The 20,934-nt window shown below is 39.7% G+C and overlaps 3 protein-coding genes across 3 annotated transcripts in view; 1 reads left to right on the top strand and 2 right to left on the bottom strand.

Moving 5' to 3' along the window:
- Positions 1-32: 32 nt before the first annotated feature.
- LOC121958759 (peroxiredoxin-like 2A) lies at positions 33-3,150 on the bottom strand. Its single transcript, XM_042507868.1, has 5 exons — positions 2,793-3,150; positions 2,085-2,176; positions 960-1,100; positions 634-798; positions 33-540 (listed from the first exon to the last, which is right to left on the bottom strand). Exons 1-5 carry the CDS (start codon positions 2,941-2,943, stop codon positions 427-429), a joined length of 663 nt encoding a protein of 220 aa, XP_042363802.1. The 5' UTR covers positions 2,944-3,150; the 3' UTR covers positions 33-426.
- A 2,169-nt stretch (positions 3,151-5,319) lies between these two features.
- Positions 5,320-9,128, bottom strand: dydc2 (DPY30 domain containing 2). Its single transcript, XM_042508199.1, has 8 exons — positions 8,982-9,128; positions 7,843-7,965; positions 7,281-7,439; positions 6,981-7,055; positions 6,435-6,596; positions 6,119-6,271; positions 5,698-5,835; positions 5,320-5,493 (listed from the first exon to the last, which is right to left on the bottom strand). The coding sequence occupies exons 1-8, from the start codon at positions 9,126-9,128 to the stop codon at positions 5,320-5,322; spliced, it is 1,131 nt and encodes a 376-aa protein (XP_042364133.1).
- Positions 9,129-11,653: 2,525 nt separating this feature from the next.
- Positions 11,654-20,934, top strand: part of scn4aa (sodium channel, voltage-gated, type IV, alpha, a) — a 31,512-nt gene continuing 22,231 nt past the window's right edge. Inside the window, 4 exon segments of the mRNA XM_042508442.1 lie at positions 11,654-11,752; positions 19,883-20,185; positions 20,503-20,621; positions 20,766-20,855. Coding sequence (XP_042364376.1) covers positions 19,931-20,185; positions 20,503-20,621; positions 20,766-20,855 — 464 coding nt within the window. The 5' untranslated portion in view covers positions 11,654-11,752; positions 19,883-19,930.

The raw sequence follows: 20,934 nt of genomic DNA, 5'->3' as shown, positions 1-20,934 counted from the left end.
CCTCCAAGCCATGAGTAATAAGAAAAACAAACTGTAGAGCACAAAGCCGTGTTTTATTAGTCAAAAGGTCACAATGTTTTGGTTCCCAAGGCGACAAAAGAGCACCACAGAGTAAAACAGGAAACTGAGTGTTACATATCAGGTCTGCTCCCTCTCTTGAGTTTAAAGACAGACCATCATTAACACACTCAGAGCCTCGAATACGCAGTCATACCCCCAAAAATTCATCCTGGTTTCCCCCTGAGACCAATAAACCAACAAACTCACAGCGCTAATCTGCACTTTACAAAGATCACTTTCTCACAAACTTTAACATCAAACCTTTTTTTAACACTCATATTTTAATTTGTACATCTGGGCGTCATTTAAATGGTTGTGAGTGTTTTGCAGATAAGAGATTTGTATCTTTTTGGGTGATATGAAGCATTATTTCCTCTCCAAAGGCAGAAGTTCTTGTGATATTCTTCTGGCAGCTATGATGACTTCCTCAATGTTGACTTTATCTCCAAATTCAATCTCTCTGTGCTCCAGAAGTATTCCCTGCAGGGAGAGTAAGAAACAAAAAACAGCATGATTACTTATGTAATTCATGCATTTGACTGTTGGAACAAAACTTGAGCGTTGAGGTTTTACCTGCTGTCCTCGTCCGATGACGAAGACCCCACCGAGGACAAAGCCCTCTCCCGAAATATTCCCCATGAAGCCCCCCTTAAACGCCCTCAGGCCGTTCATCCACACTCCAACACGCAGAAAACCCAGGAGACCCATCTTCCGCTCACGGGGCCCATAGAAACGCCTCTGCAATACAAGAAGACAAACAAGAAGCCTCAAATCAATAATGCGGGGCCAAATTGATTCTCCACAGACCTGAATGACTTCTATAAAAAGAAAACCCTCAGTATCAGGCGGGAAACTGACCACACAATACACCGATTCATTAGAGAGAGAAAAAAAATCACCTTTTCATCCAAGAAGATCTCCCCCTTGAAGTACGGTCTGAAGTTCTGGACCTCGGTGCCGACGTCCTCCTTCACCACAGCGTACAGCGGGACCCCGAGCTCGTCCAGCTGGGGTTTCAGAGAGGACAGCTCTGCAGCTTCCTGCGGACAGTCAGGACATAAAACAGTCAGATCAACAAAGAGTCCAACATCGGCCTCCGATCCTTTTCACCAGCGGAGGCCAGCAAATGTATCGTAGGGGTCATGGCCCCCTCTGGCCTCACCTTGGGGGCACCACTGTTAAGCCAATACCTTGTTTCATGAAGACGTTTATTCATACAGTAAAAAGACAAAACTGACATGTAATAAGAGACATAACAGTTCTAGACTGCTTTGAATGGGGGTCACTGAGAGATGCTGGTGGGTGACGAGTTGTTCTTTAAGACTGGATGCCGAATTAAGGACATTTGGGGCTTAGACCTGACCTCGGTAGGGGGTGCAGGGGATCCTTCCTCAGGAATGTGTTGATAAATAAGCAATTTGTCTTTTTTTTTTTTTTTTTTATGCACAATGGCAGTGATAATTAACTCAGGGCCTTCAGGCCAAAATTGGCCCCTAATAGGGTGCCAGGTGGCCCCCCAACCATTTTCCAATTCAAAATTAAAATAAAGTGATTCACTCTGGGAATTGTTTTTGTTATTTAAGTTTACATAAACAGCATCAGAATAGAGCTTGTTTATAAAATTTTTTTTTAAAATGCCCCACACTCCCAAAATAGGTCCTACTGAAGAACCTACTGTCCTCAATTCCTAAGAAGGAATGTCTTAAAATCCCAGAAATGTCCTTAAATCCTAGAAGTGTCTTTAAATCCTGGAAATGTTCCAAAATCTTAGTAACATCCTGAACTCTTAGATATGTCCCAAAATCCTACAAACATGTGGGTCTGCTGCAACTGGCCCTTAGTCTTGTCATTTAGCAAAAAGTGGCCCCCAAGCAGAGCAAGTTGAGCATCCCTGCCTTGGTGACAAGAACCGCTCAAAGTGAGAATTACTCAGGGCTAAAGATGCCTGTGTTTGGTGTTAGTGGGACAGGCGGAGCATTTTGGGGAGCCGTTGCCCCCCATGCTTTTGCCTATAAAAACATTACCTCTCTGCACAAAAATCATCCAGGTCTCCGCACTGCCATGATGACAGCTCCAGACCGCTCCCACAGAGTTTTTGCTTTCAGGGTCCTTGTTTCTAAAGAAATTAGGTGAAAGAGTAAAAGAGTTGAGCAACAGAAGATATACGTTCCAATTAACCCCTAGAAACCTGAGGAAATAGGCCTGATTTCTTTCAAGAACATAATAAAAAGGGATCGAGCAACTTTTTAAGAAATGCCCCCCCAAATTAGCACAAAATTACTCAAATTATTAATAAAAAGAAAATTCCTTAAAATTAGCACACCAATTTTTTTTTTTTTTTTTAAAAAAAACAACAACAAAAAAAACAATTTTAAAAAAATCAAGGAAGTGACCTGGGGGAGAAAAAGCGCTAAAATGAACAATTAAATAAATATATAATTATTAGTTTTCTGGAATCTGTCTTCTTGTTCAGGTTATTTTTCTTGTCATCTTTTACTCTTTTTTCTTTCCAATTTGCAGAACATTTCTTGCCAAGCCCCCCCATGTTTTCAAAATAAATCAAACCCTCCTCGTGTGTCGAGGGTCTTAAATGCTCGTGAAAAGCATCTAAACGCAGTGTGAGTGTCGATCTAAGTTGTAAAGTGTTAAACAACAGCTCCCTTCTGCATACTCACACCCATTTAACCCGATAATATAACTTCTTTGTTGCGTAAAAACAAGTTGCGACTCACCTCCTTTCAGAGTTTTGAGCTCAGCTTCCTCCAAATGTGTGAGAGTTGCCTTCAGCGGAGGAGTCAGAAACATGTCGGTCAGATAGTTCATCACGCCGGTGATGAGGCCGCCGACTGCAGCCACAGCGTTGGATATGAGTCCCAGCACCATGTCTCCTTTCTCTGCGTTTTAACCTCAATGCATGTTGGCTTCAGACACTCCTCTCACACAGCAACGCGGAAAATGCGCATTTAAATTCCAGCTGGAGTTGATCCTCCCAGTGTTTCTCAAACCCAGCCCACTTTTGGACCCACGATACCGATCTGAGGACGTGATTAAAGCAGCTGTGTTTGATCAGAGACGCCGTCCTCGAGTCTGCGAAGACAACTGCAGATACCGAAAAATTACACACAAAATTTTGCACCAGTTTTGACCCTCCTCCTCCAGTTCAAAGGTCACTGAGGAGAAGTGAATCTGCAGCGTCATTCTGCCAACTCGAAAATATCATGCAGGAGAACAAACATGTGCAGGCTTGCACAATAAAAACCCATGCTGCAATCTGTTCTATTCTTTCCAAAATCAAGTGGATTTACAAGGTTTACTGTGTACAAGTGGCAGAAAATAAATCACATAAACCTTTTCAACAACTAATACCCTTTACACAATTTCACCTCTGGCATGCACCGATAGAGATTAAACCTGAATCCACATCAGTTTTGTTTTTTGTTTTTTTTAAAATCTCGGCAAATTGGTTTATTTTCTTTTGAAAACACGGTTAAAATTTGATTATTAACGATTTTATCAGTATATTCACTTTTTTTTTTAAAAAATTTTTTTTTGTTGTTTCTTTTTTCTTTTTTTTTAAAAAAAACTTTCTTTTTTATTTCTTTTTCATTTTCTTGTAACTCATAATTTTCTTGTAACTTGTGAACTTCTTGTAATATATATATATATATATATATATATATATATATATATAATTATTTAATTTATTGTAGCCAGACTCTATAAAAACAGAAATGATTGTTTTCAAATTTGTCTCTGTAGATATAAAACAAAACAAACCTAACCTTGAAATAGTAATATTTTTTCAAATCACTTTATATATATCTCCTTTAAAATTTGGCATAAAATATATGTAAAAACTAAAATTATCGTTTGGTTTTCAAGTTTCCAATGGTCCTTGAACACACCAAACTCATCAAAAAAAAAAATAAATAAAAAAAATATATATATATAAAAAAAAAAATATATATATATATATATATATATATATATATATATATATATATATATATATTATTGAGCATATAATCGTGATATTTCACTAAAGTTACTTTACGTGTTTAATTTAAAATTTGGCCAAAAATAAACAGCACAGACAAAAATAGTGAAAAAACAAAACCTTTTTCAAAGCCAGGATTTCGTCTTCAGCTTTTAACTTTAACTTTAGACTTTCAAACATTAAATTGTCAGTTTTAAAATCTAAAAATTAATTTATGGTGGAGGGTAGTTAATGCATTTCTCGCCAGTCACTCAGGGAGATAAAAGTATTCGTAGCTTCAGGGAGGGTTAAAAAAAGTTTGTTTTTAGCGTTGAATGTGCGGTAAGCAGAATAAAAGCTACTTTAGTTTTCCTGTAATGTGATTGGCTGCTGGGCGGGCGCTCGCGAGGAAGTGTTAGTTTAACCTCGAGCGCGGAACGTTAGCCTGGAAGCTACAAAAAAACCTAGCGAGAAACTGAATTTTAAAAAAAAGAGGTAATAATACGTTTTTCGGGAATAATTGTGTTTTTGCGTTATAGTTCTGCACAAACTACAATAAATTAAGATTGCAGAGAGGTGAAAAGCCGCGAATGGTTCAGTATATATCGAAGCATTAGCTGATATTTTGTGATTAGCCTTTCCAGCTAACTAGCTTAGCTTAGCTGCCCGGGAGGGACCTTCTAAACTGCCCGGATATGGCTGCAGGTGACCCGGCTAAAGCCTGACAGCTCCTCCCGCTACGATGGAGGTACATCTTTCCTCTGGTCCGCCAGTTGTTTGGAGCTGAAACATGAAGACTTTGACTCTGCTACTGTAAGTACACAACACTTGATATATTAATAAATTCTTTTTATATATATATATATATATATATATATATACTGGAGAACTGTACAAGAAACTTGAATGTCAGAAATGTATGTATATGTAAAACTGTGTGAGTCAGTTGCTATTTTTTTGGTATGTTGCTATTTATTTTTATGTGGATTTTTTTTCTTTATTCGGTAAAATGTGTGGGTACATTGTTCTGTGATACCTGATAGACATTAGGGTTAGCAAAGAAAAAAGCCACAAAATAAGGGATTTGGTGGTTAAATACCAACATGTTTAACTATTTAACTAATAAAAAAAAAAAAACAGTTTAATTAACCAAACTAAACACAGGGCGTCACCTACTGGATAAGGTCATAACAGTGTCAATTATCTGAAGTGTGTTAAGTTTATTTGGATTTTTTTTCACATTTTAGATAGATGATAAATCCTTTTTGTCGTTTTCACTTCACTTAATCTACAGCGTCTGTCTTCTCCTGGACGTCCTCCGTGTCAGGAGGAGAGTTTTCAGGTTCCTCTTGTGAAGTCTCGGGTCTTTCGCTCGACACATCCCCCTCTGCTTTTACATCACTGTCAGCTGGAGCCGAGCTATCTGTGGGCTCACTTGTGCGTTGCCCGTCTGCCTCCTGTGATAAGGTAATCAGAACAGCACTGGTTAAGCATTAAACAAATGAGTCTTTGCATTTTTATCACTTGATCATGTCGCTTGTTTCTGACTGACTGTCAACACATTTTGGTCTTCACTCACAACACTGCTGCCTCCTTCTCGACTCCTACTTTTTAAAACTTTTCCAAAGAATAAGCAAGAAATATTTGTACAAATCAGCCACCTTTTGTTGGTCCTGAAGAGGTGTTAAGCGAGACTTGTGTGTCTCCTGTTCAGTTTCTTCAGTAGAAACTGTCTCCTCTGGTTTTAGATCGTCACTCGGTGGTGCTGATTCCAACTTACCAGTTTCATCTTCATCAACCTGCTGGTGAAATGGTTTGATGTAGAAAATTAGTAGATCCCTCTTTCTCAGCCTGATTTTTGTCTGCATTTTCTTCACTTGCAAACCTGCAATATGAACTTCAGTCTTACTGTCCTCAGCTGCTGTTTTCTGTCCTCATATGGCTTGTAATATTTAACATATCTTTGGCTGACTTTGCCTCATGTCTTCTCTGTCCATCTGTCCATCATTTTTCCTTGCTATCTCACATCTCAAGCATCCTTGTTTTGTGTAAACGTAATAATACATGAGCTTATTTAATCACCTTCGCTGTGTCTTGAGGGTCAGTTGATCGGGGGCTTTGTTTTTCATGTAGCTCTTCAGTTTTGTCTGTTTTTAAGTTGTCAGCATCTCGTCTTGGAGTCAAATGTAATGGTTCAGTCTGCTCAGATTCAGCTGTGTCAGCTTCATCAAGCACCTGCAGAGCAGTTGTGAGACAAAATAACGTGATTTTAGCATCAGTGAAACAAAAGCAGTTGTTTTGCCATCTGCTCTCACTGATTAAATTTAGCAACTTTTACATTTGTTGTGTATTATTACTAAAATATAGATGGAATATGATTCAAAAAATGTCTCATCACCTTTACATCTTGGTCAACGTCTTTCTCCTCTATTTGATTAGTGTTTGCCCTTTTCTCTTCTGCATGATTACTCTGTGGCTCCTCCTCCATTTTCTCCTCTTCTTGAACGCTCCTCGGCTCCACCTCCGTTTTCTCTATTACTTGAACGCTCCTAGGCTCCTCCTCCATTTTCTCTCCTTCTTGATTGCTCCTTGGCTCTTCCTCAGTTTTCTCTTCTTTTTGAACGCTCCTCGGCTCCACCTCCGTTTTCTCTTCTTCTTGATTAACTCTCAGCTCAGCCTCTTTTTTCTCTTCTTCTTGAACGCTCCTTGGCTCCACCTCCGTTTTCTCTTCTTCTTGATTAACTCTCAGCTCAGCCTCTTTTTTCTCTTCTTCTTGAACGCTCCTTGGCTCCACCTCCGTTTTCTCTTCTTCTTGATTAATCAGCTCCACCTCTTTTTTCTCTTCTTCTTGAACGCTCCTCGGCTCCACCTCCGTTTTCTCTTCTTCTTGATTGCTCCTCGGATCCACTTTGTGTTTTTCCTCCCCTTTGACCTCGGTGCTGACGGCCTCGGAGAGGGAAGATCTGCTGGCCTCTGTGTTATTCTCAGGAGACTCTGGACTGGTCACATTACCTGTAACCTTCACCTGGCAAAAACATCATGTCCTTAAACCATTTTGGAATCATCTGATGACGGTTTTCACACCACACGAGGAGAGTCATGCATATTAGAATAGTCAAAGTGTTGTTCCCTACCACCAAAAACGTCGGCAATGCTTATAAATCAAAACCAAGCCAAACAAGTGATTGCAAAGGATCAAGGAGGCACCACCACCAGAAGCACACAGATTTGAGATTTGTGTCACCTCCTGTGCAGCCACGTTTTCTTGAGCTTCAGTTTTGTGTTCGTCTGTGTCTTGCTGCTTTTCTGGGTCGGGGGTGTTTGACTTCTGCTCTGTTGCAGGTTTGTTGTCCTCGGCAGCTCCTGTTGTGGCTGACGTGGGTGCATCATCCCTCTCAGAGATCTGTTGATGTGATACGCTCTTGAAGGATTTTCAAAATGTTGTTAAGTGTTTAAAAATGGACTCCAGTTAGGGCATGTGTAAGCTGAGAATGTAAAAGTGATACATTTCTCTCTTCTCTCATCTAATGTTCCTCCTAGCTCTTCTTCTTTGCATAAAATGAGCATCTCAAAACAGGTAAAGAGGGAAAACCTTCACCGTACAAAGGCTATCCTATCAAAACAATAACTGAACAATACTAAAAACAAAAGCAATGTCCCAAAAAGAGAAAAATATTACAAGGAGTTTTTAGATGAAGAAAGGTAAATGGAGGCTGTCTTACAGTAACTCTGTATTGTCAGAGCCTATTTAGACGTGCTATTAAGAAGCGTTTCTGTGACCAGACAGGTTTTGTCACACAACCCACTTTTTTATTCTCCTCCAAGGCCTCACTGATCTTGCGCTGCTCCTCCCTCAGCTTCTCCTGGTGCAGCGCCTCCTCTCTGGCTTTGGCCTGCTCCTGCTGCAGGAGTGCCAAATCAGCCTTTTTCTGTAAAAGAAAAAGTGGCACAAACAGAAAAGGTTGTGATTGAGCAACAGGACCACACTACACCTTTTATAAAACCGTTGATACCCGTAGTTTTAAAAAAAGGGCTCCTTTTAAGACTCCTAAAGTTTTTGACCATCAGATGACTTATTTGCAACAAGTCACATATTTTCAGACATGCAAAGCTCTGTTTGCAGTTTCTGATTGTGAGCTGAATGTAAACGGTGACTGGGTGTTTGTTGTCACTGTAAAAGCTTTCCAGCGCTCAGCCTGAGAGGCTTAGACTGTCTAAGTCTGTGTCATCCTTCACGGCAGCTCTCAAAAGAGATTTGAAGATCAGAGCTTTGAGGTAGTCGTGGCAGCTTTGTTATTAGCAGTTTAATAGTGTTTCCCAGGCACTTTCAATGACTTTATATACGGTTGCTAGTTCGTTCTTAGTGTAATAATCTGTGTAAGTGCACTGGGCATCATTTTATTTCCAACTTGACTTATCTGTTTTATTAATGGGTTTTTTTTGTTGGTTCTAGTACATTTTATTGTATTATTTCAACTGTCTGATTTTGGTAACCTCATTAGTGTCCTGAAATAGTCCTGGTTCAACCACTTAACCCTTACGGCCTGTTTGGCACATTTTACACATTTTTAAAGCTTAATTTTTTGATAATTTTGGCTGTGGCACTTGTATGATCACTATATGTCTGTAGTGTTTTTTTTAAATGTTTTTAATATGCATATTTAGCAGTATAATAGAAAACACCTGTGAGAGTATGTGGGCTTTAAATCTATAAGAATGTATACTATTTAAGTTGAGTAAAAAGTACAATATTTTCAATGAAATGTTGTGGAATAGAAGTATATTGTAGCATGACTGCACTTATTAGCCTACAGGAATCGCAAAATTGTACTTACCGTTATTTATATTGTACCGTAAAACTCTGTAGGAAACACTGCACTGTATATACAGTAGTGTACTATTATTATGTTTCCCCCTACTGACAGAAAACCAAACAGCAGCTCACTTCTGCCTCTTGTTGAACATTAGAGTTGTATTTGTAGAGCCAGTGGGCGAGGTACAGGATGGGGTTAACTGGACGCTGCTCCGCCACTTCAGCTAGTCCGTCTGCCAGACATTTACCCAGATGACGTTTTATATACTCAGAGTCCATGTTTTTATCTGCGTGAAAAACATAACGTAAATTACTCTCATAAATGATGATGGATATAATAACAGATCATGTTAAAAAAAAGTGCGCCGTTTTATAATATGCGAACTCTCTTCGTCATTTAGCGTCGGCTGACAGCAAATTACCCACAAAACAAAATAAAATGAAAAATATTCAGCTACACCAAGTACTTATATTTTTACTGTTTAGCTTATATTCTCTGTCGTCAGCTTAACGTTAAATGTAATGACTTGTTTACTAATTTATCAATTAAATAAGGGTGATTAAATCGCCAAAACAAACCTTGTTCACGGAGCGTCCGGATGTAGCGGTTGAGTTTCCATAGTAACGGTGTCGCGTTGTTAACGCTCCCCTAACTCTAAAACTGGTTCCTACAACCGTTGATAGTACTACTGTATTAACTACTATAGTATAGTATAAGTATTGATAATATCAAACACAACAATTAGAGTGAGAATTGTTTAATCTGATATTATTTGTGGAGCTAAACTTTGTTGATAATAATAATAATAACCATAACTTGGATTTATATAGTGGCTTTCAAGGTACCCAAGGCCCCTTTACAGAATTTAAAAAAAAGGATAATTAAATAAATAAAATGATAATAAACAAATCAAGAACATGAATAATATTAAAAATGATTTAAATGATCACCCACATGGAAATTAAAGTGTTAGAGCAGTAGAAATGCAAGAATAGACTATAGAAAAATAAAATATTACACACAATATGATTTGCATATGAATATATACACACACACACTTTATCACCAAGGGCAGTTTCAGCACTATGATAACCCAGACTAAAAGTTAAATGAGTATATGGAACATTTTTTGTTATGTCTATTTAGTAACTTTGAAAAAAATCTGAGTCAGACTTCCTCAATATTTAATGTAACTTTATTTGCACCCTGACCTGAAACTGGGGCAGTTAGCTCACATGAGGAGGGGAGAAGGTGGGAAAATCTGCAGCAGGCTCCGTTTCCAAGAAACAGATGACACTCAGTTAACATTTGTAATCACAGATATCATTTTCCTTGTATAATCATACTACACACCTTTCAGACAAATATAGCCTTCACGTCGACAGGAGGACTCGCCCAATCAGAGTGTGTGCAGACCCGTCCCTCTCACTGCATATACAGAGATCAGCTGATAAAATATAATTAAACCTCTGCATAGTTTGACCTCTGACAGCTTTATTCCAACATCACAGAGTTGATTGTTTGACTCATTTTTGAGCCAAAACGTCAGATATTGATATTTAAGGAGATTTGGCCACTTTTAGCATGTCAAGTAAATGAATCAACACTTTCACAAATCACAACAGGGTGTATTAAGTACTGACATTTTTTAATATTGTGTCCAGACATTTTTAAGGTTTTTTCTTTCTTCTATCAATGAGAGATCAAAAGATTTATAAGTTTGTTGGAATAAAAGGACTAAAACGTCATTATACTGCCATCTGGTGGTTTTATTGGCAACAGACTTTTTTGGGGGAGATTCAAAACAATTTCTTGATCATTTATTGATTCCTAAAGTTGGGCTTTTATGGCATGTTTCTTTTTTAATTATTTTTGCAAAGAGCTTTGTTATTGTGCTTTAGAACTTTTCATATAAACAAAAAGAACTATTTTTAGCATATCTTGGCAGGATGTTTCTTTAAAAATGTTTTTTAAAAAGCAAATAAACAAAAACAACAACAACAAAACAGCTATTTTAGCTCACTATTTTTGTCAATATTTGCAATACTGACTTGCACATTCACAAACGTCTACTGGATATGTGCAACTTTTTTGCATGGCTAGATCGATTTTGTGTCAGCCTACATGCGTTATAAGAACGTTTTACAATTTTGGTAGTAATTCATTTTGGTAAGTAATTCATGAAATTAATAAACGCATGATTGACACATTTCATGAAACGTATCGTGAGCTCTTGCTCGGCATGCTGATGAACGAGTGTTTGATTAGTAGAGAATGTGATAAAACGTGGGTTTCATCATTTCAGTAATAAATAATCAATACATTTTATACGCCCCCCTTAAACCCCAAAATGCGCCTTTATTTATTTTTGTATTTTTTTCTTTATACCGTGTGCGAATACGATTTAAAAAGAATAATCTTTCGAGATGTTAGGGGCTTCGTAATTTTCTTATCCGTTGCAACAAATGATTTCTAGAGCAGATCTTGCAGGCGGGTCACTTGAATAAAAGCGTTTATGATGAGAGGAGTTTTGCAGAGTTTCGGTTTCTGCAGCAGGGACATCCCGCAGTTTGCACGCTGCTGCGGCGGTTCTTCCGCTCAAACACTGTTGACTTCGCTGCGCCACAAAGTTGTAAAAGCGTGTGACCGACGGCGTGCAGGAGCGACCAGCTGTGTGGGAAGCGGTTCCGCTGCCGAAGTGTCAAAGGTCTGATCTGATCCTACCTGGAGCGACCGCTCCGATTTCACTGCAGGACGCCACTGCGTCAGCAACAGCTGTCCTGCAGCCACGCAGCGGCTGACACAAGGGGAGAATTACGTCCTCAGCGGAAGGCTTCGCGGAAGACTTGATTTTTTCCCAAGTTTATCGGATTTTGTGGGAATATTTGCTTTACCGTGCAAGGTAACCCGCCACTTGCGGTCTGTTGTGTTCAATGAGCCTAAAGATGAATCCTGAATGAAACTCAGTGTTAAAGTTTGCTGTCAGACAGCAGGCGGCAAGTTTTGATTAAGCGTGATTCTTTACGTTTTTCTGCTATTTTATGTGTTCAGTGGCCATGAGTTTGTTGGTTATTTATAATTATGCTCCCTCTTCTATAGATTAAGTGTATTGATTTGGCATTTTTAGGATTTCAAGCTTATGGTTTGGCTGTTTGGGCCATAGGCTTATTTTTTTCTTCTTATTACTATGTTGAAACTTGCTTAATTTTCTATCAAGTAAGAGGGAACCTTTTGTTTTTGCTTATGAAAGAGCATTTAGAAATATGATTGCAAACTGTAAATGAAGCAAGGCAGACCTGTTTTCTTGGTGCTCAAAATAATCAGCAGCACTGCAGAAGAAATTAAATGCAAAGGCTCTTGCTTTTTAATATGAGCGCCTTTGTTCTAATAATAAACACGGACCTGTAAGTGAGCTCAGGACAGATTTGGAATTGGTAGATTTATGGCTCCTCAGCAGTGTTTTTAAATGTGTGTGAGAGCAAGCGTGTTTGTGTTGTGAGGGTGCACGCACATGCCGTGGAGAAGTCGTATTTTACTACACTATTATTCTACAGTATGTACAGTATGAGGGGGAAATCTGCGCATGAGCATCATAGCAGGTCTCCACCTGCCAGGTGAAAGTGTCCCTGGAGCTACACGGCTCTAATGTCCAGTGTGGACGCTTTGCAGCCTTCTCAATCCCCACTATGCCTCCTCCCGCGGGGTTTTATTTTTAGCTCATGTCTTCATAGCAGATGGGCAAGATACTGTGATGCTGTGGATGCTCATACCCCACTGTTACTCTGCCGTTAATCCATGTAGCCCAAATCAGAGGTGTGGGACCACAGAGACAACTTGACTCCATATAGGCATAGCAGATCTGTGGACACACATGTTATGGATGGGAGTCACCAGGTGGTGTTTTTGAGCTCTTGGAGTGGCTTTTTTGTTTGCACAAAGCCCCGTTTCTCTGTTTGCATTCTCCACTGACAGCCTTACTCGTGTTATCTGTGGCAGATGATTTAAAATGCATATTTCTGTATCTTTCGACATGCAGAATGTGTAAAGATGTAGCAGTGGTCTTCCTCTATTTCCTGAGTGTGTTTGTGTGTCTCGCATCACATGTTCTTGGACGCAGAAGGTGTCGGTTTTGAGTTTCTTTCACCAAGTGAGCCCATGTGACCCCTTGGCCAGGCCTCTGTATTTTCCAGAGTATTCAAAGGTGAAATAAGGTTAAAGATCAGTTTAACTTTTTTTTCTCAAAATCTCCTCTGAAATTTGTTTAGTTCCCCTGTTTTAATTATTGTTTTGTACAATTATGTCTCTTTCTCCATCTGAATGTTATGTGACAGAAATAATGATGTTTGTTAATGTTTTAGCTACATGGTTCAAACATGAGTGGCTCCCTCACAGACGTCTCTGTTTTTTAAGGGCAGGATTGGCATTATGAGTATGATAATAGCTCTCTCTGGTCCCTGATAAGCTGGATGGAATATTCTCAGTATTATTTCCACATGTAATCTACTCAGATTTCTGTGCAGCCGGTGCAAAGGCCAAATGGGTCAGTTTGAGGCAGCAGAAGTCTGTTTAGAGAGCTGCATTGGACTAACAACAGCTTTATTCCTGTAACATCATATTATTATGCTTTTATGACAACCTAATCTCCAGAAAATAGCCTCATATTGTATGTTTTTGCAAGCCATGGATATGTTATATTGTACGTTATTTTGTAGTGGATACATTCAAACTTTACTTTTCCAAACAGTGCAAAGCAATGATAAAGTTGGGGTAGGTTTTGGCATGACAATCATCTGGTTATTGTTTGGAAAAGATAATGTTTTGGCTTGAAATACCCATGCTTGGTGGCCCAAAAGCTGCTGGAAAAGAAGGGACAAGTCAGTGAAGAACACTCAGGTTCAGGAGCTCAAATACTGTTGGGAAACGGTGCGATGTGTCAGTGAGAAGAACCCACGTTCATTAAAAAACACCCCAGTTTTATGCCTAAACCGCCGGGAAACATTGCTCAGTGCCACTGCTAACACACAGGTTCTGTGCCACAAACGCCACTTGGAAACACCATCATCTGTTGGTGAAAAGCACCCAGGTTCTGTAAATTACCACAAACCACAAACCCAGCTGGAAAATGCGCCATTTGTTGGTGGTATATATCCAGGTTCTATAAAAAAACCCAGACATCCAGTTTCAGTGCCTCAGACGGTGCTGCTAAATGCAATGATTAGCTGCTAAAACACTCAGGTTTGGTGCAACGAACACATGTGGAAATGTTAAAAAGGGTTGGTATAAAATAAATGCTTTTGTTGGTCTGTAGCTTGGCAGGCATCTTGTCTAGGTGATACACCATCCACCATTCCCCTTTACCTATATATATTACATCTCTTTGGAAATGTTCATATGATACGCATTAAACATGCAAATGTAACATATTCATGGTTTGCAGAAACATATGAGCCTAATGCCAACATTAGGTCATTATCCAGGAGGCTGAGATGTTTGTGATTAAACATTTGCCTCACTCCTGTCAGCCAGAGACAAATTATTTGGCTTCATCCTCTAATAATAGTCTGGATTTATAGATCAGCAGGTCTATACCTCTCTGTTAGCCATCTGACCGTCCTAATGCACCAGGGAGATTACCCCAGGTCTTCACAGCTCCTCGGTATGCAGCGACAGAGGCATACCGTGAATGACGGCAGCTGTCCTCTTAGCAGCAACATAATGCATGTAGGGCTATAGTGCACGCTGAGTCTACTGTGCACACATCTGATAAAGACATCAAAATGAGACTCCGAGGGCTTGACCCCAAGTAGTTAGTGAGGCCATGAACACGCTAAGCATTTACAGTCGTGCGAAACTGCGTCTGGTGGCAACATACAATGACACGGTGTTGGAAGTAGGAACAGGTGGAGAGGCCTGTTAGATGTGGTTCCCTATAGAGTTTGAAATACAAGGTTAAGTGGTGGGTGACAGGGTGATGAAGCAAGCTAGGAGAGGGCGAAGCACACTGTTGCGATTTGACCCCGTGAGAGAACAGGGGGAACAGGAGCAAAATGTCAAAGGACGTGTGGATGAAAAGCTGTTGTTTGCTCTGTGGGTCTGTTGTTTACAACTTCACCACATTCCAGAAGCGGTAAGAGCGGTGCAGTGAGCGGAGTGAGACATCTGTCATGTTGTCGCAGGACTTTGAGCTCTTCAAGGCACCAGAGTTGAGCCAGCAAGTCATTAAAATAGATTAAAATAATGTCTTTGTCCCATTTGACCGAGTATTTTCTCACCATAGTTTCTCACTATAGAAAAGTGGTTCGACCTACCTTCAAGATAAAAAAAATGCTTTTCTTACTGGCATCTGCATGGATGCTTCACCTGTAGTGAACTAAGTTTCTTTACTACACAACCTCTTATGCCGCCTGAACTTGAGCTACCCTTGTGACAAAAGCCAAAAGCTAGTTCGGCTAGTTTCCGGAGGTGAATATTGGCAATCGCATGCCACGGCCAGCTAGTGTAACAGAGAGGTGTCCACATTACATCGTCTATATCCTCAACCAGAATGTCACAGGTCACATGGCCCAAGCTGACATGCAAAGTGAGATATATATTACTGTCGGGAAAGGCTTCTGAAAACCCTCTTCCTCAGTTTGCCACCTGTCCTCACAGCGACTGAGCGAGCGTGTCGTGTAGTGACTTGATTGTCCTCAGCTAGACTCTAGTCAATTTAGACAAGTACATCTACCCAAGAATTGTGTTTCATTGTGAGATACTAGTACTTTACTTACATTTTCTGCTACTCTATGCTTCTACTCCACTAGATTTAAGAGGCAAGTATTGTTCTTTCTATGGCATTACATTTATTTGTCAGTTATTTGAAAGTTGAAAAGTAATGGTAAAATTTAAAAAAAAGCAAAGAAACTACTTCAATTTCTTGAATCACGACACAAATATTAATGTAGTTGAACTACCAGCAAGCTATTGTAAAATATAGTTAAATTGTAATGTAATTTGTTAATCCCCAACACTGCTTATGAGACACAGAATCAAACATTTCTTTATGACCAAAAATTTCCTTCAGTATCTAAAATACACACCGATGTATCAGTATTAACGATCTAAAAATGTTACTTGTAATATCAGTCACAGTGACCATTAACTGCAGAACGAGTGCTTTTAATTTTAATTTAAAATATATTTTGCTGATAATACTTCTGTGTTCTCACCTAAGTAGGATTTTGAGTGCACGGCTTTTAGTGTGAAGGATCTGACTCCCGCGTTAAACCACTCGCTCTTCAGACACAACTGTATTTTCTGGACAGACACGTTTTATGAGTTTAAGCATGATACACAAAATCTATTTTAACTGATACTGAATATCGCACTCTTGCCTTCCCTCCTGGCTCTTTCGTGCAAAGAAACACACTGATTAATGTAGCCACAAAACTCAACACGGCGCCAAAACGTATTATTTACTTGAGTGACGCGTGACAAGGCAGCAACCTCTTCGGGGAGGACTTTTTTGAGATTGGCACACTTTCAGTTGAGGTTTTTTATGAGGGTTTTTATTTTTTTTAAAGGACATTTGATGGATTAAGCAGTGACGGTGTGATGTAATGCAACCAGGAAACGCTCCCCATAAGCCGCGCAGAAATACATCCATTCTCAGGATGTGTATTTTAAGGTTGGCTCATGGTCGACGGCGGCCTCCCAGAATGGGGTTTTGAAATGGGATGATGAGGGGGGCTTGCACAGGTTGCCTCGATATTGGTAATAACTCAAAAGTTTTTTTTGGTTGGATAAACTGACCCCTGTAGTGTTTCTGCCTAACGAGAAAGGCTCAGTTGTGTGTGATAAAAGATGGGGCCTGTGATGAGTGATAGGGTTATGATGAAATTTAAAGGGGGATTCAGAGCCTCAAGTGTCATGTAGCGAGGCGGTGGGGGGTTGTAAAGTAGCGGATAAGGGGTGCGGAGGCGGAAGTTTAGAGTGTTTGGGGCCCCCGTGTAAAATAGAAGGTAGTGGAGAGAGGAGTCAGCTCGGAAAGATAAGTTGGCATGCCGTCCTGTTTATCGGAGGGATGTGAGGCGCAGAGCGAAGGCTCAGCCAGGAAGGAATGAGCAGAGTCATCGGGCCTCTGAAACACGACGCTCCGTCTTGATTGCCTGGAGCAGCTGGGCAGCCACCGTATCTGTGCGAGCGTGTGCGTCTCCTCACAAGTGTGTGAATGCATCATTTTGTGTCTGAGCGAGGTGGTTTGAGGAGGCTTCATTAATGTGTGTGATCAGTGGCTATCACTGCGTCTGAACTCTTCTCTTTCTACAGCCTGTTACCAGCTTCTTTGTCTGTTTTGGTGAATAATGGCATGTCTGTGTTCTGTGTGTTGTCTCTGTATCTTAGCGTCGGAACATGAAGACATTAACCCTTAGGGCCCACTTTGATATTACACACACTCAAATCGCTCTGCACGCAAAATTCGCTGCTCAAAATCAAGCTTTATATATTCATATTATTTTCTGCTCTCATAGAGTTTATTTTTTTAACCAACATCAGACATAATCATAGATATCAAATATTCATTAATTTTCAGAATTTTACTGTTTAAATGCCAGTTTTTTGCCATGATGCCACAGTGTTTTTTAGAAGTGTTTTTAGATGAAAAAAACATGTTTTTAGATGAAAAAAAACCCTCAGAAAATGAATTATTTTCAATAAATTACATGCAAAATAGATTTATTTATTTATTTATTTATTTATTATTTTTGGATTGTCACAGCCTGGGATATGTCAGTGATTTGCAGCAACACTGATTGTGACAGTGCACATCATGAAAATGCATGTGCATTTTCTCCATATGCTAAATATGGTAAAATTACATCATCAGGAGGAAAATGGTAAAAATGACAAATTCCAAGGCAAAAGCTCAGAATGACACCCAGAAATAACACAATGCATGTTTTTATGCTTTGATGGCTGTGGGATCAAAAATGACAGTTTAGATGGGTTTCAATGGCACATTTTTTGCACTTAACAGTCTGAATGTAACATTTTTGTTCACACAGTATATTTTAGACTTATTGTAGGAGCTGAGAAGGAAGTTTTTTGCTGCAAACAACTTTCCTTAAATCCACTTAAAAAGTAAGCTATACAATATGTTTTCCTTAGTGTGTAATCACCTGAAAATCAGAGTTGTTGTGTTTTCTTTTCCTTAGAATGAGACGTTTATATAAAATTCTTGTCCATAGAGATCGCCATGTTGCACTGCCATGTCTTTAGTAGCCCAGAATGGACAAACCAAGCAGTGGCTCAAAATAGGGTCCAGAGTTTCATTGTTAAAAATGTCTTAAATCAAGCTTCCAAAAGTCTTAAACATGTAAAGACCTTGGAAGTAGGACTTTATGAATCTTTTTTTGAGACATTGTTATGCACCATCTCAAAACAGGTAGCATATTTTAAACAACAACAAAAAAACAAATGCCTGTTGCATTAACGTCATGAAAATCAGGATAGTGGAGCCAACAACACTCATATTTTGTTTCCAGGCGCAATGATCAGAGCAGAGGATCCACTGTCTGCCAGCCAGCTGTCATTGAACCCTTGACGACACGGGGAAGTACAAATGCAATGAAAATTGGGTATTTAATCAAATTTCCGTGGCATGGCTGACATCAAGCAATAAACAAGGCGAGGTAATATCTTTTGTAGTCTATGGGAGGGTCGATCACTTTAGAGGAAAATAAACCCCTGTGTCTGCAGTAGGAGGACGCTAACCTTAGCTGCTCCAGACGAAACCAGACTGGTTGCTAAACACATCAAAGGATGTAAGCGAATGCCACTTGGAGCCTGATATGGAGCGTCTGCTAAGCTAATAAGTAATCTGATGTACACTAGTAATGTCATGGTCTCTTTAGAAGGGTGGGAAAGTCCGAGCTCTCTCCCGAGTGCGTCTAGTCATTTAATTGCCGTCTTAAACTCTTTTTAAGTGCTCCTGGTGTAGTTAGGGGTGCAGGATCAGAGATGTAGGGCAGGAGGGTGAGGGGTTTGGAGATACAGCAAGGACACGTATGGAGACATAAACATTTAGCACAGCGGTTCCCAGCTTTTTTGGCTTTTGACCACAAAAAACAATGTCTACATGTCCCCCCTCATCAAATGTTTTGAGCACTTCCAGCAAACTTTCCAGATACTGTAATTTAAATTAATGACACAATAATATGTAAATCGATCAAATATTTTAACAAAGAGCTTTTTTCTCGTGACCCCGTCAGATTTATTTTAGGATCCGTTTTAAAGCTTTAAAAATCTGTAACACAGTAGTGCTCAAAGAATTGGACAATATTTGATGCCCTCATCATCAGAAAATTGATAAGTGGTTTTTAGTTGATCATTTAATGAAAAAAAAAACTAAACAAAGAGTACCCTGGTGGCTGTGTGGTTAAGGTGACCTTTGTTACACATTATTCTTCATCTCTCTCTTCCCATTCCTAGTTTCCAGTCACTGGTTTAACAAAACACACACTATATGTGTGTGTGTGTGTGTGTGTGTGTGTGTGTGTGTGTGTGTGTGTGTGTGTGCATATATGTATATGTATATGTATATGTATGTATATATAGGTTTAGAATGATCGGAAAATCAATTTAGAATAAAGTGAGTTACGGTCGATTTTGTAGTGAAATCTGCATCTACACGTGTTTGTTTACTAGTGGATCTTGACCTCCCCAGTATGGCGCCCGCTCAGACACATGTCAAACTGGGAATGCGGTATTTACATTTCTCATATCTATGTACTAGAGAATCAATTAGTTCTTATTAAATGATGGACGGTAGAACAACCAAAGAAACTGTGGAAACGTTCAGTTGCGTCGCTCGGAAGAAATTGAAAAGCGATGTTGTCTTTTTGACAGTGGTGCCAAAAACAGCACCACTCAAAACTTGTGTGTTTCCACTTAAACGTGGTTTTAAAGTATTTAAATCATGAAAAATGTTATTGGTTTAGGCCAAAGTGTATGTAATGTGATGCTCTGTGTTCTCTCCTCGTCCCCCCTCCAGCTCCTTTAGGGAAACCCCGGTGTGGCGGTATCCCTTCGCGATGCGAAGATGGCGCCCCTGCTCCTTCCCCCAGGCACCGATACGTTCCGCCGCTTCACCCGGGAATCGCTGGCGGAGATCGAGAGGCTCAAGGAGGAAAGTAAAAAGGCCCCAGAAGTAGAGGTTGACGAGGATGAAGAGCCAGCGGCCCCGAACGCTGATCTGGAGGCGGGCAAAAGTCTGCCCATGATCTACGGAGATCCCCCACCAGAGCTGCTCAACACTCCTCTGGAGGACCTGGACCCCTTCTACAAAACACAGCACGTCAGTCTGAGCACATCTGGGTCTCACATGGCGGCGACAGGCTCAGCTGAAACACACATGTAGAGCTTAATGAGCTTCACCCTGTCCCTACCTAACCTTGAAATACGACAGGATGTATTACTTAACATAAATTGCAGCTGCATACTGTATCCCTTACACAACATACACTGTTTCATTCGCGGCATACGTTACAGTTAAATGTTAAAGTATCATTTCAAGATTGTCAACACTCAGTATTTATTGAAACAGATATATTTTTATATCTATATCTTATATATTATCTCACATTTATGCAGGTATTTATATGTGTCTTTCAGACATTCATTGTGATCAGCAAAGGAAACACAATCTTCAGGTTCAACGCTGAACCGGCTTGCTACATTCTGAGCCCCTTTAGTGTGATTAGAAGAGGAGCCATCAAAATTCTCATACATTCATATCCTTTGAACTATCGATGCTTTATCTGTTGAATTATTTGGTGTATTAAAGTTTCAGCTGGACATAAAGTGATGTAGATGTTCAAAGGGAATATGGACTTGTACATATATTGTCCATGTTTGTTTCCTTAACCCTGAATTAAATTATTTAGCATGTTCATCATGATTACGATTCTATCGAATTGTGTATTCATGACGATGAGCAACCCACCAGCATGGAGTAAAACTGTTGAGTGAGTATTTGTTTATTGTATTGCAGAGTAATTACTGCCTGACATTTAATACTTCTTAATACTAACATTTGTTTCTTCG

This window comes from Plectropomus leopardus, chromosome 19, assembly GCF_008729295.1.
Source record: "Plectropomus leopardus isolate mb chromosome 19, YSFRI_Pleo_2.0, whole genome shotgun sequence".
In the NCBI taxonomy this organism is placed as follows: domain Eukaryota; kingdom Metazoa; phylum Chordata; class Actinopteri; order Perciformes; family Serranidae; genus Plectropomus; species Plectropomus leopardus.
The sequence above is the reverse complement of the archived record's forward strand: the minus strand, read 5'-3'. Positions and strand labels throughout refer to the sequence as shown.

Excerpts from the sequence above, each read along its gene's own strand:
- dydc2 (XM_042508199.1), bottom strand. The coding sequence starts at position 9,128 with ATGGACTCTGAGTATATAAAACGTCATCTGGGTAAATGTCTGGCAGAC. Across the intron at positions 7,440-7,842 it reads CCTTGGAGGAGAATAAAAAA|ATCTCTGAGAGGGATGATGC; the intron begins GTGGGTTGTGTG and ends TCACATCAACAG. Across the intron at positions 5,494-5,697 it reads CTCTTCAGGACCAACAAAAG|GAGGCAGACGGGCAACGCAC; the intron begins GTGGCTGATTTG and ends ACCTTATCACAG.